At 42.6% G+C, this 18,441-nt stretch overlaps 1 protein-coding gene across 3 annotated transcripts in view; it reads right to left on the reverse strand.

Annotated features, from left to right (window-relative positions):
• Positions 1–17,931, reverse strand: part of LOC123760105 (mediator complex subunit 31) — a 151,116-nt gene extending 133,185 nt beyond the window's left edge. Inside the window, exon 1 of one of the 3 annotated variants that reach the window (XM_045745586.2) lies at positions 17,829–17,931. In XM_045745586.2, coding sequence (XP_045601542.1) covers positions 17,829–17,868 — 40 coding nt within the window. In that variant the 5' untranslated portion in view covers positions 17,869–17,931. Of the gene's footprint in view, positions 1–17,407 lie in introns of all 3 variants that reach the window. The other 2 variants (XM_045745585.2, XM_045745587.2) reach the window with 2 other exon arrangements.
• Between the last annotated feature and the right edge of the window lie 510 nt (positions 17,932–18,441).

Genomic DNA, 18,441 nt, shown 5'->3' on the forward strand with positions numbered 1-18,441 from the left:
GTGTCTCGCAGCAACAGGACAATGATGAAAATGGACCCTCTACATCAGGTGTTTGTGGTAAGCCTATAATATGTAGATCAGCCTCATCTACCATACCCTCACGCAGCTCCAGCACCAGACGACGTAGCCGTGTTTTTGGTGCTTGTGGTGGCGTTGGAGGTCGTGTTGGCACCAAAATCAAATTCCTGGGTGTAATCGTGTGGGAGGGTTGTGCCACATTTGTTCCACAAATACCAACATTTGATGCTACTGATGTTGGTGTTACACCATTATTCCCATATACAGGTGATGATGTGGCAGAAAGACTATTTCCTATTTCGACAACGAATTCATGACCCATCTTGTGACCGAGACAAACCAATACGCTCACAGCCTCATAGACGCCAGCATTTTACCTGCCTCACGTCTCACGCGATGGAAGGACACCACAATTGACAAAATGTACGCGTTTCTCGCACTCAGCATGATGATGAAGCACTCCAAGAAAGCTGTCATCCAGGATTATTGGAGCAAAGACAGCCTTGTTCCATTGCCCGTGTTCAACCGATATATATCGCATAATAGGTTAGGTTCCTGTTGATTCTCAGGTGCCTGCATTTCGAGAATAATGCAAGTGAGGACAGACACGACAGACTGTGGAAGGTGCGGAAGGTGTTCAGTGACATGAGAGGCAAGTTCCGCGATTATTTTGTACCCTCACAGAATGTGGTAATCGACGAATCGCTCGTACTGTTCAAGGGGCGACTGGCATTCAAGCAGTACATCCCATCAAAGCGCCACCGTTTTGGACTCAAGTTTTTTGTGCTGTGCGACTGTGAGACTGGTATCATCATGGACATGATTCTGTATTCTGGTAGAGATGTCGACATACCAGCTCAAGATCCACACGGGTTCTCCGGCAGTGTTGTCAAAACCCTGATGGAATTATTGCTGAACAAGGGGTATATACTGTTCACCGACAACTATTACACCAGTCCCTCGTTAACCAGATACCTCCTTGCCCACAACACCGGCGTTTGTGGCACTGCGGAGGCCCCAACCCGTTCTCGCACTTTCGTAAAGTCAATATTGACTTATTAAATACGTGCATATGTGACATACTAATTTATTGTGAATATTTAGTTTACCTTGAAAAGCTTCATAGAAAACACCGACCTTACCTAACCTCCTTAGTATGTTAAGATAAGCATCTTATTGCTTCGTAATTATAATTATTACTTAACCTATTATAGGTATAGGTTAAGTATAATTGTAATTACGAAGCAATAAGATGCTTATCTTAACATACTAAGAAGGTTAGGTAAGGTCGGTGTTTTCTATGAAGCTTTTCAAGGCAAACTAAAATATTCACAATAAATTAGTATGTCACATATGCACTTATTTAATAAGTCAATATTGACTGTAAGAAAGTGCAAGATCGGATTGCAAGGCCCACAGAAAGGAAATGCCAGTGTTTGGCATTGGTATAGCAGTGGATGACTGCCAGCTGCATAGATGTGACAATATGCTCTCAGTGCGGTGGAGGGATAGATGCGAGGTGAATATGCCGACTACGATTCACACCGGTGCCATGTTGGACAGTGGTGAAGTCCACTTTCAGACCCCCTTTCACATTTATAAACCAGACTGTCATAGACTACAATGTGAACATGCGCCTCGTCGATAAATGTGACATGATGCTCGGTGCAGTGGAGTGCATGCGCAAGTCTGTGAAGTGGACGAAAAAGTGTTTTCCACCTAATAGATATTGCAGAGCTCAACTCCTTCAATATGTACCTGGTAAAATCTGACAGGAGACCACCAATACAGACATTCAGTGTTGCTGTTGTGTCACAACTGCTCATCATGTATGGCAAGGAGGGCTCTGTTGCACCGTGAGGGGTGCAAGCAACAATGCCACACGCAGCTCCAGACAGACTGAGGGGTAACGAGATATTCGGTGTCCACATGCTCGAGTATATGCCGGGCACAGCTTCACAGGATAAGGGTAAACGTGCCTGTATAGCATGCAAGAACACTACCCAAAGAGAACAAATGCGAAGATGCATCAGCAGCTGGTGCATGGAGTGCAAGGTTCCACCACTATGCCCTGTTGGCTGTTTCGCAGCATATCACACACTCCCGGAGTTCTGAGTGTGTTTGTGGTGTGTGTATATAGTGTGTGATACTGTATAATGTGTAAATATATTGTAAATATAAATAAATTAGCATGATACATTGGAAATATGTGCAGGATATGTGTACACGTGTCATGCACGTAACACAGTGTCTGGACTATACGGATGTTCTACTGCGATAATATAGTGTACGTGTTCATTATACATAAGATTGACACGAAAAAACAATGAAATCTATTTGGAACTGTGCGCAAAAATTGAACAAAAATACATTTGTGGGAACTTGCGCATCTTGAGCTGAACACCCTACTGGCCCCGGGAGCGTACGCCACGGGTGACTGGGAAATGATGATTTCACACGAACTTATGGACCCCATAGCAGCCAAAGTTAGTACAATTTCGATTTTTTGTTTACATATCCATACTCAGGGAAGGGTTTTTGACACTCCAAAAAAAAAAAAAGAAAAAAAAGATTTTTTCAAGAGAATTTATTTCTGGTGCACAGGGGGGGGGATTGACTCTTGACTCTTGTCAGAGTGAGTCAGAGTCAATCCCCCCAATCAATCTATTTTTGGATGACATTACCAGACAGAAAAAGAAGTGGGTTGCAGGACACTTCCTTTGAGTAGTGCCAGGAACAGATTTACGTGCAATACCGGTGTACTGTACTTACTACACTGTGGAACTATATCTAGTAATCATTCACTGCTTTTGTCAGTTATGTGTATATAGTTATTCAACACAGTCACTACATCGAGTTAACTAGTATGTAAAACAACAAACAAAAATCGTAATACAGTGGAGTAAAGTGGTCTACTTCTTCCATTCTCTCTCGATTATGCTGGGTTCCATCCCCTGGCTGCAAAGAAATGGTTGGATACATTTCTTTTCACCTGATTCCTCTATTCACCAAGCAGTAAATAGGTAGCTAGGGAGTTAGGCAACTGTTATGGGTTGAATTCTGGGACAGGTCAGTAGTTGACCTTAGGAGACCTTGATCAGCTGAAGTTCAGACCCGTTACCAACATATGGAATCATACAAATCCTCCCCTCACCACTATGCCAGGAATGATACAAATTCTCCCCTCACCACTATGCCATGAATAATACAAATCCTCCCTCACCACTATGCCATGAATGATACAAATCCTCCCCTCGCCACTATGCCACGAATTATTCACACGCAAAGCCTCAAACGACACCAACCCCCCCCCAACCCCCACCTTCTGCCACCTGGCTTCACAGCTCCATAAAAATTATCGTTTTTCCCCGTAAAGGCAAAGTATGATACAGTAGCTGCATTTTGAGGGCTAAATGTACATACTGATGGTTGGGAAGAAATAACCCATGCAATATTGTTTTTTAAGAGGCACTATGCATACAGTACAGTAATGCAGTATGGAAGTGGTAAATTTGTTTTCCTGGGTTAGATCACAATGAAAACATTGCTGAAACATGCAACCAACTCTCAAACTCGTGTTATGTAAACAAACACGGTGTTAAACAATCTCGTGGTGTGTTAGGCAAACGAACAATCTCATGGTGCACTAAGCAAATGAACACTCGTGGCCATGGCATATTATTCAAACAAACAAACAAAAGCAAGCAATAGCAAATGTACCATAAAATCAGATATGACTTCTGGAATTGCTAGTCAAATATAATGCCACTTATTGTCATGTTAACCCCTTTATGAGAGAACAATTGTGTATAGAAGGACTCTTATAACTGTTGTGATGGATGGGCTGCACACTAACCCAAAAATATTCTTGCCACACATTACAAGTCATTATAAAAAATTAATCTTACCATTTTGCTTGAATACTCAAACTTTGTAATTTATCCTTTACAAAAAATTATATAAAATAGTAAAGACATATCCTTGAATTTAAATTTGTCCTCATATATCTATGCTCAAGCCACAATATCCATATTCAGATGTGGATATCGAACCCTCCAGAGGAGGAGCCGCCCAACACCACCACAGGGCAGAGGCGACGACCGGAAATGCCCACGCCCACGAGAAATGGGACCAAGTAAGAGCAAACAGAACGAGCCTTCCCCCCCTCCCCCCCCCATCGCCCCGTCAATGGGGCAACCCATGAAAGGACCAAGAACCAATAAGTCCGACATAGGACAACTAGATGAAGCTGTCTTCAGAAACTGCTTGACAGCAGTCTCCCCAAACAGCAACGGGACAAAACGACGATGAAAACCAAAGAGCGAGGGCCAAAGCGGATTCCAGAGAGCAGCACAGCCTACCAGAACGCACGGTAGGAAGCAAAGAACAGAGACACCGCCTGCTTGAGAATCGGTGCAAACAGCTTCAACAGTGCAGCCGACGCCCGAGCCGCCTAGGCCAGCGCACCAGACATAGGCCCGGCACTCAATGCCCCCACATCCTCCTCAAGCCAGTCCAAAGACAGCTCGAGAAGGGAAAACAAGCGCAAGACCAAAGCCAAATCCCCACAAACACGCAAATCCTCAGCAACCAAAGATGCCAAAAGGGTAGAAACCTGCATGTGCAGCTGCATAAGGCCAACATCACGAGGAAGCACAGGGGTGAGCAAGCACACATTAAGCCACTCAAACTCGCCCCCCAGGTAAACCTGCAGAAAGGTAGAAGTTTCCCGTCATTCAAGTGTGCGGGTTCAACAAAACCCATGCCACGCCCCCAATGAAAAGGATGGGCAGTCTGCCAGTCAGGAAGACCCCGGAACCTCCAAATGCAACCAATACGGGGAAGAACCGAACTCAAACAAGGACAGATCTATCACAAAGGCAGAATCCGGGTCTCGCAATAGGTACGCAGCAAGCACCTCCCAAACCTCCTTAGGGAAGATACGAGAAGCAGAAATCCTCCTGAATAAAGGAGTCGAGAAACCCAAGGGAACCCAGAACTAAACCCGGGGAGGAGCCAACCTCAAATCATACTCGTACAGAAAAGGGGGCCTTCCCCCCCACCCCAGATTAACTCCTTCCCAGCCCCGGGAACCTCCGACTCAGGACCCGGAGCAGAGCAGTCCTCCATACCCTCTACCCCTGAAGAAAAGGCAGAGTCCAGGAAAAAAGGCAGAAAAGAAGGGGGCCTGCTAGTGGGACCCAGAAGCCTCGGCAGGAGGAACTGGCTCAAATGCCTCCATCCCCAACCCAAAAGGGGCAGCCCTCGAAGCCGCCCAAGTCTTATTACCAACTAAACCCTGCCCCGACTCCGAAACCCTCAGACGTTTGGGAACCGGAGCCTGGAGCAGGGGCAGGGCAGGGCAGGGTAGGGGGAGCAGGACGAAGAATAGGGGGGGAGCAGGACGAAGAATAGGGGGGGGGGGGAGCAGGACGAAGAACAGGGGAAGGACCAGGGAGCATGGACGGAACCAAAGTAGAATGCTCCCAAGTCCAAGTCCCTATAACCAAAATGGGACAGCCTCAGAGCATTCGGGTGGGCAACCAACTTAAACCTAGCATGCAATGTGGATGCTGCCTGTACCCGAATATCAATGTTATAAGAATGGGTAGATTAGAGAACAAGCAGAGAACACGATTTGCAAGACTCAAGGTCAAAGGTGTGGTTGACCCAACAGGCAGTATGATGGAGGCAAAAGTGGTGACTGTCACCCTGAGACAAGGGCACATTGCAACCTTCAAACTCGCACGAGACGAGCTGGAACTCTGAAGATGTATCCATAGGTCCACTGAGTCTCGACAAGGTTTTCCAGGGCCTGTAGGCTGACAGATAAGTGAAGCCCGGGCTTCACTTATTCACAAGGTTTTCATTGACCTTGCCCGGGCAAGGTGTTGCCAACTAGTTAGATCCAAAGTTAACAAGGGGATGATCAAAACACTGAAACCCCTACGACGTGCATAATCACAGGGACCTATCAGAGAGCCATCAAAACAATATAAGTGGTCCTATAGCCACACAAGGCAGATCCCCACCAGTCAAAGAACAACAAAAAAAGAAAACCCCCACAAAAGTACAACGCCCCCAAAGGAAACAGGAACCGGCCGCTGCATAGGTAAGCTGGCGGTGCAACACCTTGATGCTCCAACCAGCAACAATAACACTCCCTACCCAAGGCCAAACAAGGGCCACAAAGCCCCAGCTGGCCCTAAGGAAGGGGGTAAATGCCGAGCAGCAAAAACCCCTACTGAAATGGCATCCCAAAGGCACAAGTGAAGAGAACCCTAGCACCCAGGGGTAGTACTCACAGGGCGCTTAGGGAAGGCCGCCCTAAGCACATGCAGCCCCAGTACACTTATTACACCTGGCTACCACATCACTATAGGACAAAATAAGTATATGGAGCAACACTTGGCAAATGGAATTTAATGTGAATAAATGCCATGTTATGGAATGTGGAATTGGAGAACAGACCCCACACAACCTATAAATTATGTGAGAAATCTTTAAAGAATTCTGACAAAGAAAGGGATCTAGGGGTGGTTCTAGATAGAAAACTGTCACCTGAGAACCACATTAAGAACATTGTGCGAGGAGCCTATGCTACACTTTCTAACCTCAGAATTACTTTTAAATACATGGATGGAGAAATACTGAAGAAATTGTTCACGAGTTTTATTAGACCAAAGCTGGAATATGCAGCGGTTGTATGGTGCCCATACCTTAATTTAAGAAGCACATCAACAAACTAGAAAAGGTGCAACGACATGCCACTAAGTGGCTCCCAGAACTGAAGGACAAGAGCTACGAGGAGAGGTTAGAGGCATTAAATATGCAAAAACTAGAAGATAGAAGAAAAAGAGGCGATATGATCACTACGTTCAAAATAGTAACAGGAATCGATAAAATTGATAGGGAAGAATTCCTGAGACCCGGAACTTCAAGAACAAGAGGTCATAGATTTAAACTAACGAAACAAAGCTGCCGGAGAAATATACGAAAATTCACTTTTGTAAACAGAGTGGTAGACGGTTGGAACAAGTTAAGTGAGATGGTGGTGGAGGCCAAAACCATCAGTAATTTCAAAGCATTATATGACAAAGAGTGCTGGGGAGACGGGACACCACGAGCGTAGCTCTCATCCTGCAACTACACTTAGGTAATTACTATGTCGCAGAGAACACCACTATGGCAAAACACTTCCAGGAAATCGAGGCCAGAGTTGACAACCACCCTAGATTGCATTAGCCAATGAATTCAAGTTGCTGAGTAGCCGGCACGGAGGGGAGGGCTGCGCGGTCAAGCGGTACGGTGGTGAGGTGACGTTTGCTCGTTTCCTTGGGATTTGGGGGCGCTCTGCCTCTGTTCAGTTTCTGGTTGTAATTTTCTTACCATGTGAGGTTTTGTTTTGTTATGCCTACTTTTTTGGGTGCCTAACCCCAGTCAATGGCAGATTAGGAAAAACCCCAACCACAGGGTTTTTTTCTAGGGGCCATTGGTCCCTGTGCCTCTCTGATGGGGCCAGGTTGTGGCTCATGGTCCCCAGTAGGCTGAATTTCATTGACTAATGTCCTAGTCTAATATATTGCATATTAGCCTGATAGCTCCAGGGAGCCAAAGCAGCACTCCACAGAAAAGTGATAAAACGATAGGTGAAATATCCGAGGACAAAACAACAGCATCAGCAAAGTCGAGCACCAGGCCAGCACAAGTGCCAGATAAAGCCCAGCAGAGCGCCTCCACCCAGTGAAACGATAAATATTCACTTATTTTTTGTGGTGTTCTTATATTTTGTATACAAATTTATAATTCTATAATGAAAATTTATTTTTTGGTGAAAAATTATTTTTTGGAATTTGTTTATTTTTTTTCGTGCATAGTATGACGATCTCTCCATAGCCGCTGTCTTAGTGGCTAATGACAAACACAAATTGGGAGATTATTATTACTCCTACACATCCAGGGCTTGTCATATTTTATACCAGCACAGTACTGTACAGTGATTAATGTTCAATAGCAAAAAATAAGTTGGCATACAGGAGGAAAGGTAGGTTACATACAGCTGATTAGGTAGTACTTAATTTCTCTTAAAATGATTGAGAGAGGGACAGTCTGATGTGATTGGGAAGGCCACTCCACATTTTTTAACTCAATTTGCAGAGCATTTCAACTTGCGTTACGTCGCACTACTTGAATATTAAATAGATATTTGATATTTGGAAGATATTCATGGAAGAAATAGCTATGATATTCCATACAGATATTTTAAACAAATTTGAGGGTCCCGGTAGTACAGTCGGGTTCATTCGCAACTAAATCAAGAATCCCGGGCTCCACAGAAATGGTTGGACACATTTCCTATCATCTCATGCCTCTGTCCACCTATAAGTAAATAGGTGTCGTTGTTGTCCAGTTGTCAAACACCATCCTGTTTAAATGAGCACAAGCAGAGTGGAACCTGTATATACAGTATATTCTATACTCTGCCCGAAACGGTGCGCGTACTAGTGGCTTTACAAGAATGTAAATACCATGCTATGTACCCTCACAAACCCTACCCTCTTCTTGTATATATATAAATAAAATAAAATAAAAAATAAAAATACATAAAGGAGTCCCCGTGGCGAAGTGGTAACACACTCGCCTGGCGTTTCACGACCGCCTTGACCTGGGTTCGTATCCTTGACTGGGCGTCAATCCATAACTGTAGCCTCTGTTCACCCAGCAGTGAATGGGTACCTTGTTGTTAAACAATTTGGTGGGTTGTATTATGGAAAGAATTTGAATTACTTGCCCAAAACACTATGCACGCTAATGGCTGTACAAGAATGTAAGAACTCTTGTATACATAAATAAATACAAAATAAAACTTGTAATGACCTGCTTATGAGTTAGAAAGGATTCATTACATTTACTACAGGCAGCCATGGCTCAATGTTATTGAGCCATGGCTCAATAACATTATTAGTTTACATCTGCCTTTGGATAGGGTAAGAAATAGTTGCCAATTTATCATATTTTGCATTTGCTGGTAGTGTTTAATTCTCTGCTTCATCAATTTCTTCTTAAAATATAATTATTTACCTGAATTTATCTGAGGGCCACAACTCCCTAGTGGCATCAACAAGGACAGGAAGCTGGCGGCTTGTCAAAGGCACCCCACCATTTCCCCTAATGATTTTTTCCAGCTTGATTTTAAAATTTAATAGTTTACAGCTTCAGCAGGTAGGTAGTTACATGGGTTTATAACCCTGTGGGTGAAAAAGCCTCTCCTGTATTCAGTCCTGCATTGTCGTCTGTCGTCTGACGCGGTTGAGTGCACGCTACGCTCCTCACTCTAAGCTGTATTTCAGCCCTTAAACTACCGCCAGATGATGTAGGCCGCCACCCACAGGCAGCTAAGTACATGGAGTCCAAGCATGTTACAGCAAAACCAAAGTAACCAACCAAAATCAACTCATTCCATCTCAAACAAATTTCAAAACAATCCTCTACGGCTGTGAGTATCAGTACATGCTGCCCGCCACCGCGCTGCCTGACGCAAGTTTCTTCACAACATATACTCCTAGTCCATTCTAACCAATCATGTCTCCTAAAAATGTGACTGCGCAGGGAAATAAGGGCATCAAACCTCTTAACAAGGCATCCATCCCGGCCAACTCTAACAACCTTCGTGTTTCTCCGTCCGGAAGCTCTGGGGTCCGTGGCGGCGGTGCTGCCCTCCCCTCCTCCCCATTGAGCCAGGGAGCGGTGCCCTCTCAATCCTCTCTTATTAGCACGCTAACATCCCAGTTTACGCAATTCAAGCGAGCTTCCGGTCCCACACCGAATTTCCCTAACTGGACCGAGAATCAGTGGTTCAAAAAGTTGTGCCTAGTCCTCGAGTCTCAAAATACTATCATCTTGAGTCTTCAAAATGAGAATCTAGCGAACCGCGCGAATCTCCATCAACAACAACAAGAAATAACCCTCCTCCGCGAGGATATTAGAAACTTTAAGGCTAGCCAAGACCAACTCCAGCATGACCTGAATGATCTCCGTGAGGAAAACAATCTTCTGAAAACTGATGAAGCCATAAAAAAAACAGGAGGAAGCTCTCAGCAAAATGACTGCATGTATCAGTACATTATCCGCCCAACGTTCCGTCTCCCAGGAAGAACAAGACCAACAAAAGCTGCTAGACTCGGTTATTGTGTCGTCCCAAGATATACCTGTGGAACGTGAAGGTGAAAAGTGTGTCGAAATAGCTCAGGCTCTCATACAAAACGAATTGCAGGTCATTTTAAACAAAACTGACATTGCTGCCTACAGAGTAGGCAAAAAGAATCCATCAGGTCAAAACCAGCGGAAAATTCGCCTGAAGCTGTCTTCCCAGTTCATGAAATCCCATCTTGTCCGGACAGCTGCATCCCTACGGAAGGGATTATACATCAACGAGTGCTTGACTAGGAACAGACAGCAACTCCTCTACCGCCTGCGTCAAATCCGTCAACAAAACCCAGATGCGATTCATCAGTGCTTCATTAGAGATGAATTGATAAAGGTGAGAAAGACCGCAGAGGGCAAAATGTTTACAATACAATACAATACAATACAATTTTATTTAGGTAAGGTACATACATACAATAAATATTTACAAGGATTGTTTAACTTATAGGTATAGCTAGTACATACAATGCCTAAAGCCACTATTACGCAAAGCGTTTCGGGCATGATAAACTTAAATGACAAGCTTTATACTAATTGAGCATAATGAGTAGAATGAAAACAAGAAATGAAAACATAGATGAAAAAGCAGCACAAATACAATTATGTCGACAAACAGCGCTCTTTAAAGAAAAAAACAGACATTGGTTGACAATAGAAGGGTAAGGTAGGTTACAGGGAATTTATTAGGTATAGCTTCGCTTTTAACTTAAACTGGTTGAGAGAGGTACAGTCTTTAACATGGTTGGGAAGGTCATTCCACATTCTGGGCCCCTTGATTTGTAGAGCATTTCTAGTTTGATTAAGTCGTACTCTAGGAATATCAAAACTGTATTTATTTCTGGTGTGATGCTCATGGGTTCTGATACAACCTTCTATGAAGCTTTTGAGATCAGGATTGGCATTATAGTTTAGCGTTTTATATATGTATAATACACATGAGAGAATGTGCAGTGACTTAATGTCTAACATATTCAGAGATTTAAGTAGGGGTACCGAGTGATGTCTGGGGCCAGAGTTGGATATTGTCCTAATAAATTGCTAATGAAGAGAACTGAAGAAAAGAGCAATTTACAATTGCTAATGAAGAGAACCTCAATACTTTCCTCTCCCAATGTGGTTTGGCTCACCATATTATCACTCTCAATGAATTAACTTAATTAACCCCCTTGTCAACTAGTGGGTCTAGGTATCCTAAGTCTCCTTGTTTCATTTTTTGACTTAATTTTTAACTTACTCTTCACTAGTCATTTACTGAACTTAATTGAGTGCATTAATATTTCTTCAGGTCTTATTAATTACAGTCATAACTGAAATATTTATAGTTAATAATCATTAGTTTAAATTAGCCTATGTTTATTATTCAACTTTTTCTTTGATTTCATTTATTACCTAGGTTGCCTAGCCTCGCCACACTCCCTTGCTCCATTGTACCCCTGGCTTTGCCTGTATCTCAAATTGCAAATTGTTACTTACAGTGTACCTGAGAGTACTTGTAAGCAATCTACCTCATTTTTTCTTTTTTTGCTCAATTTGTTTTTGTATTGTATAGTCTTGTTTATATCTTTGTTTTGTATTTCTATATCTTTTGTTTTGTATAGTCCATGTTTATATGTTTTTTCTTTAATCTCATTTATTACCTAGGTTGCCTACCCTAGCCATCCTCCCTTACTCCATTGTACCCCTGTAAGCCCCTTGTAAGCTACCTCATTTTTTTCTTTTGTTGTTCATATTGTGTTTGTTTTGTATATTATTGTTTATAAATTTTTCCCCCTTTTATAGCTTAATTCTACTTTGTAATTTGCCTTTCTTGCCTTGTTTTCCTGCAACCAGCTTTTTTATGTAGACAAGTATAGACCCAGAACTAAACCTCTTATCCACTATCTATGACAATCATCACTTTAATGATCTAAATTGCAGATATTTTGCAGCACATGATGTAAACAATGTATTAACTCATACTCACAATATCTCTGTAATCAACTTGAACATTAGATCCCTAGGTAAACACTTCGATGATGTTAGTGCCTTGATTGAAACTATTGACAACAAATTCTCTTATTATACTTACTGAAATATGGTTGAAAGAGGATACTACTCAACTCTTTAACATGCCTAACTACTCGGCAATTCACAACTGTCGTCAACTTCAGAGAGGTGGTGGCACTGCTCTTTACTACCACCAAGAACTAACATGCTTAAAAAAAATTAGAACTAGAGACTGCTATGGGGAGTATATCTTCGCCAGCTTCAGAGTCAAGGGTGCCGAGTCTGTCCTGTCTGTGGGTGCAGTCTATAGAATTCCTAACACTGATGTGTCCGAATTCAACTCAAACCTTAGAAATCTAATATTTGATAACAGACTGAACAAAAACCATCCAATTATCGCAGGGGACTTTAATATTGACCTCTGCGAGCCTGAACACCCTACTGCTGTTAGCTTCCTCAACTGTATGAATTCCTGCTTCCTCATACCCTTAATCACTAGACCTACTAGAATCACTGATAGCACTGCCACGACTCTAGATCACATCTGGACAAACATAACCTCTCCGCTTACTTCAGGTATAATCACCGATAGCACTACAGACCATTACCCCACATTTATCTTAACTAACATTAGCAAACCACCTCTAGAGTCAAGAGAGTTAAGTTTTAGACTGCACAATGAAACTGCTATAGACAATTTTATAACTGCTGCTGATAATGTCAACTGGGAGTCCGAGTTAGGTAACATAGGGGACATCAACCTAGCAGTGCAATCTTTTCTTCAAAAAACTCTTAGCCTTTATAACACCCACTGTCCTATGCTTACAAAACAAGTCAACCAAAAGGCTTAACAATCCCTGGCTTACAAAGGGAATACTTAAATCCATTAATAAAAAACATGACCTTGAGAAGAAGTATAGGTTAGGAATTGTCTCCAAAGAATTCTCAAAGAATTACTCATTATTGCTATCCAAGATAATTAGACGAGCCAAAACTAAATACGCTGTACTACGAAGATAAGTTTACCCAAATAAAGAGCAACATTAAAAAAACTTGGAGCACAATTTCACAAATATTGGGATCGAAGAAGACTTTACATAACAAACCAACACTCCTGTCCAATAACGATGGTCAGCTTTCAGCCTCTGATTCTGCTATTGAGTTCAATACGTTCTTCTCTTCCATTGGGTCATCCCTTGCAAATGATATTCCATCTTCCAGTACTGACGTTAAGGACTATCTTACAGGTAACTATCCACAGTCTCTGTACCTAAAGCCTATTAATTCCACTGACGTCAATGAGATAATCCTTTCCCTTAAAACCAAGTCTAGTGCCCTTGAGGAGATACCAACTTTAATTTACAAAAAAGCCTACAGATCTTTAGCCCCTGCTATTGCATTGCTCTTCAACAAGTCACTTGAACTCCAAACCTTTCCAGATATTCTAAAAAAAAGCGAGAGTAACGCCTGTCCACAAATGTGGTGATCTCACAGATGTTAACTACAGACCTATATCAATCCTGCCAAACTTGTCAAAAATTTTTGAAAAACTAATCTATAAGCAGCTTTACTCTTATCTAGCCAAACACAATATACTTAGCCCTTGCCAATATGGCTTCAGACCCAAAAAAAAAGCACTAACGATGCACTTATTAGTATGCTTAACTCGATTCATACAGCTCTTGATAAAAATGAGTTCCCTGTTGGGTTATTTGTGGACCTGCGTAAAGCTTTTGACACTGTCAACCACCAAAACCTTCTTAAATTACATCATTATGGAGTCAGAGGACACTCCCTGCAATACCTCAAATCCTACCTTACTGACAGGCTCCAGTATGTTTCTGTGAATAATTCAATTTCTCCCACCCTACCCATCAACATTGGTGTTCCTCAGGGCAGCATACTTGGCCCTCTCCTCTTTCTCATCTACATTAATGACCTTCCAAATGCCTCCCAACACCTCAAACCAATTCTATTTGCTGACGACACAACCTTCATTTACTCCAGTCCTGACCCCCTTGCTCTAAATGCCACAGTAAATACTGAGCTAAATAAAGTCCATCTTTGGCTAACTGCCAACAAACTCACCCTTAACATTGACAAAACTTTCTATATTCTGTTTGGCAATAAATCCTCTAATCAAATAAATCTCAAAATAAACAATACCCAAATTTGTAACAAATTAGATGGCAAATTCCTTGGCATTCTCATTGACCACAAGCCGAATTTCCAGGGACACTTTCTAAATATATCAAAAAAAGTTTCAAAAACTGTTGGAATTCTTTCTAAGATCAGATATTATGTACCCCGCATCGCCCTGGTGACTCTCTATTACTCCCTTATCTACTGTATCCATATCTCAACTATGGTATTTGTGCTTGGGGCTCTACTACCCAAAATCATTTACGTCCTCTAATTACTCAACACAAAGCTGCTATTAGGACAATATCCAACTCTGGCCCCAGACATCACTCGGTACCCCTACTCAAATCTCTGAATATGTTAGACATTAAGTCACTGCACATTCTCTCATGTGTATTATACATATATAAAACGCTAAACTGTAATGCCAATCCTGACCTCAAAAGCTTCATAGAAGGTTGTAACAGAACCCATGAGCACCACACCAGAAATAAATACAGTTTTGATATTCCTAGAGTACGACTTAATCAAACTAGAAATGCTCTACAAATCAAGGGACCCAGAATGAGGAATGACCTTCCCAATCATGTTAAAGACTGTACCTCTCTCAACCAGTTTAAGATAAAAACGAAGCTACACCTAATAAATTCCCTGTAACCTACCTTACCCCTCTATTGTCAACCAATGTCTTTTTTTTTTAAAGAGCGCTGTTTGTCGACAGAATTGTATTTGTGCTGCTTTTTCAGCTATGTTTTCATTTCATGTTTTCATTTTACTCTTTATGCTCAATTAGTATTAAGCTTTAGTCATTCAAGTTTTTCATGCCCGAAACGCTTTGCTTAATAGTGGCTTTAGGCATTGTATGTACTAGCTCTATCTATAAGTCCACCAATCTTTGTAAAAATTTCTTGATGTATGTACCTTACCTAAATAAACATTTATTTATTTATTTATTTATTTATTTGTGGCTTATTGAGCAATACAGTACTACCATACTGCATCCTTTCTAGTTGAGTAATCATTACCAAGAGTCAGTTTATCCAAAGCACACTTATTTTAACTTAATGTGAATAGTTCGTATACTTTTCCACAGGGTGAATAATACCTGGACCACAGACCACATGCCTGCATGCTTACAAAATGTGAGTATACAGTACAGTAGTATTATTTGCAATGGAAAAACATCACTGTGCTGTACTACTGCATAAATTAGTTATAGCCTAAGCAACACCATTTTGTTTATATTTTGTCTTTATTTATATACAAAAAGGGGCAATGGGTTGCGAGGGAACAAAGAGTCTGCACAATGCTACGGGTGTTACTGGCTTTGCATTATATTGGCCTAAAGATTCCTGCTTGTAGACATCTCTTCAACTCTTAAATGATGAAATATCCAAAGAAAACAGATGAAAAACATTAAAAACAGTAACAAGAGATTGTTGCACACAACCATAGAGGGAGAACACAAGGCTGCGACACATTCACTCATGACGACTCTGGCAACAACAAAGTAACAGACTAAAGAACTGTACTACGAACCGTTTAGTGAATATTGAAGAAAAACATAGCAAAAATTCATAAAATATTTTGTAATAAAAATTGTTCATCAGAGCATATTCTTTCAGCCCTCAATTGTTCCGACTTGCCGTGATTCACCCTAAAAGGGTTATGGATATACTAGAGCACACTATGAGAAAGCGTTTGCTGTAGCACAGATGTTTTTTCTGAGGCTCCCAGACCCAATGTGGACACACATGTACCGACCATATTCCTTGAGAGTGCAGTCGGACCTCTCATTACTCGACCATTTTCACTAACTAATGAAGGACTTGAACCTTAAGCCCTGTCTATTGCCTTTCTCTAACAGCACCAGCCTTCATTATTGTAATGAGCATAACATTTTCAGGAGGCAGATCAACTAGATTATAGAGGATGTGTGGGCCTGCAGACCTGCAGACCAGCAGACCTGTGGGCCCTTGGGCCTGTGGGCCTTTGGGCCTGTGGGCCTTTGGGCCTGTGGGCGTTTGGGCCTGTGGGCGTTTGGGCCTGTGGGCGTTTGGGCCTGTGGGCGTTTGGGCCTGTGGGCCATCAGGCTGCTGCAAGCAACAGCCTGATGGAGACGGTTATCACTAGAAATGCCTAGCTCCAGGCTTGACTTGCAGAGTATTATTCTTGAAACCAAGTACAGTACAGGTAAACTAAACTTGGTAGCCTCTTTATGAAAGTTTTTGGCCTTTTACTTTGGGGCAAGTGTACAGTATGAATTAGGTTAAGTTTAGCTTGATCAGGCAGCGATATTTACCCAAGGGCAGCCCTCTCCCTCCAGTGGTCTCGGCCGGGACGGGAAGTTGGCAGACTGTCAAACGTCCCCTCATTTTTCCGTAATCATTTTTTCCAGTTGGATTTTGACATGAAGTTATGTTTTCGTTTCCCCAAAATGTTGGAAAGGACACACCATACTCGATCATCTTCAGAACTATTACAGAACTTTCCTTACAGCAGCCATAACGCCGACACCAACCACAACAGTACGTAATGCACCACTTTACACTTTAAGGTATGGCCCCCCCCCTCCCCCTGAATGTAATTTGAAGCCTAACAAGCAGAGACTACGAGCTGCTCGAGTCACACAGCCGAGGACGACAACAGAAGTTCTGCTCAATTATGGCCCAGGAAAAATTGTCACTTTCTTATATTTTATCGCAAAATTAAGTAAAATTCTAAACATTACCTTAGCCATTTTAAAGCAGAAATATATGGAAATCTTGACAAAGTGTGAAGGAGGCTGAGGTAAACTAGGGAGGCTTAAGTTACCTCAGTTTGAGGTAATGTAAGGAGGCCTGGGCTACCTCAGTTTGAAGTAAACTAGGGAGGCTTAGGTTACCTCAGTTTGAGGCAAACTAGTTAGGCCTGGGCTACCTCAGTTTGAGGTAAACTAGGGAAGCTTAGGTTACCTCAGTTTGAGGTAAACCAGGTAGGCTCGGGCTACCTCAGCTCGAGGTAAACTAGGGAGGCTTAGGCTAGCCTGCAGCCACCACAACCACCACCAACCCACCTTCATTGAGTCCATGGTAAGTGTATGACGATTTCCTGCTCATTCTAGGCATTGGAGCGAGTTAAAAGGGTTAGTCTACACCACTAAAGAGTCAGCAGGCAGTGTTTTTTTTTTGAAGGATGTAACTGAGTACCACAGGGAGAGTGAGGAGGCAGGTCCGTCTTGCACTTCTGTAGGGGGGTCTCGGTGTAAACAACTTACCCCTGCCGGCCATCAAATCCACACTCGCACTCCACAACACTTTTGGAAGCTTTTATTACCGCACGACACACTCCTCCGCTCCCGCCACGACCCCCTCCTGCCACTCAACTCGTGCCGCTCTTCATGGGGCGGTGCCTGCCGGGGTGTGGGGGAGGACCGTCGCGGGCTGACCCAGGGATATTGGTCAAGTGTGGCGGCGTGTTGGGGGCAGTTGTCTTACCTGAGGGAGGCGGCGGACCCGGCGGCCAGGAGGATCCCATCCTCCTGCCCGCCCCGCAACCCGCTCCCGCCGCCCTCACAGCGCGACCAGATCCCTTATCTCCTCCTCTCCTCCACACTCGAGCAAATCAAATCAAAGGTTTATGCAAGTAAAAGTACATACATGATGAGTTAAAAACATATTGTTGGATTTCTAGAAAGAGCTAGTATGTATAATGCCTAAAGTCACTAAGACGCACTGCGTTTTGGGCCAACTCCTACCTCATTATTTTCTATTTTGTTATTTATTTACATATCCAAGAGTTCTTACATTCTTGTAAACCCTACACGCACGCATAGCGGTTCAGGCAGAGCCTTATTAATCTTAATTTTCCCCGGAAAACAACCCCCCAAATCGTTTAACAACACTGCTGGGTGAACAGAGGCTACAGTTAAGGAATAGTGCCCAGTCAATCCTCCCCCGAATTCTGTAATTCTGCAAATACTATACGAATACTGGACCAGTTGATAATATATTGCACTTGTATCCAAGATTGACCATTGTAATGTATCAAGTATACAATGTATGTGAAGTAACTATAACCTGAACTTGTAAAAGCATCTTAATCACTTTC

This window comes from Procambarus clarkii, chromosome 16 (assembly GCF_040958095.1).
Source record: "Procambarus clarkii isolate CNS0578487 chromosome 16, FALCON_Pclarkii_2.0, whole genome shotgun sequence".
In the NCBI taxonomy this organism is placed as follows: domain Eukaryota; kingdom Metazoa; phylum Arthropoda; class Malacostraca; order Decapoda; family Cambaridae; genus Procambarus; species Procambarus clarkii.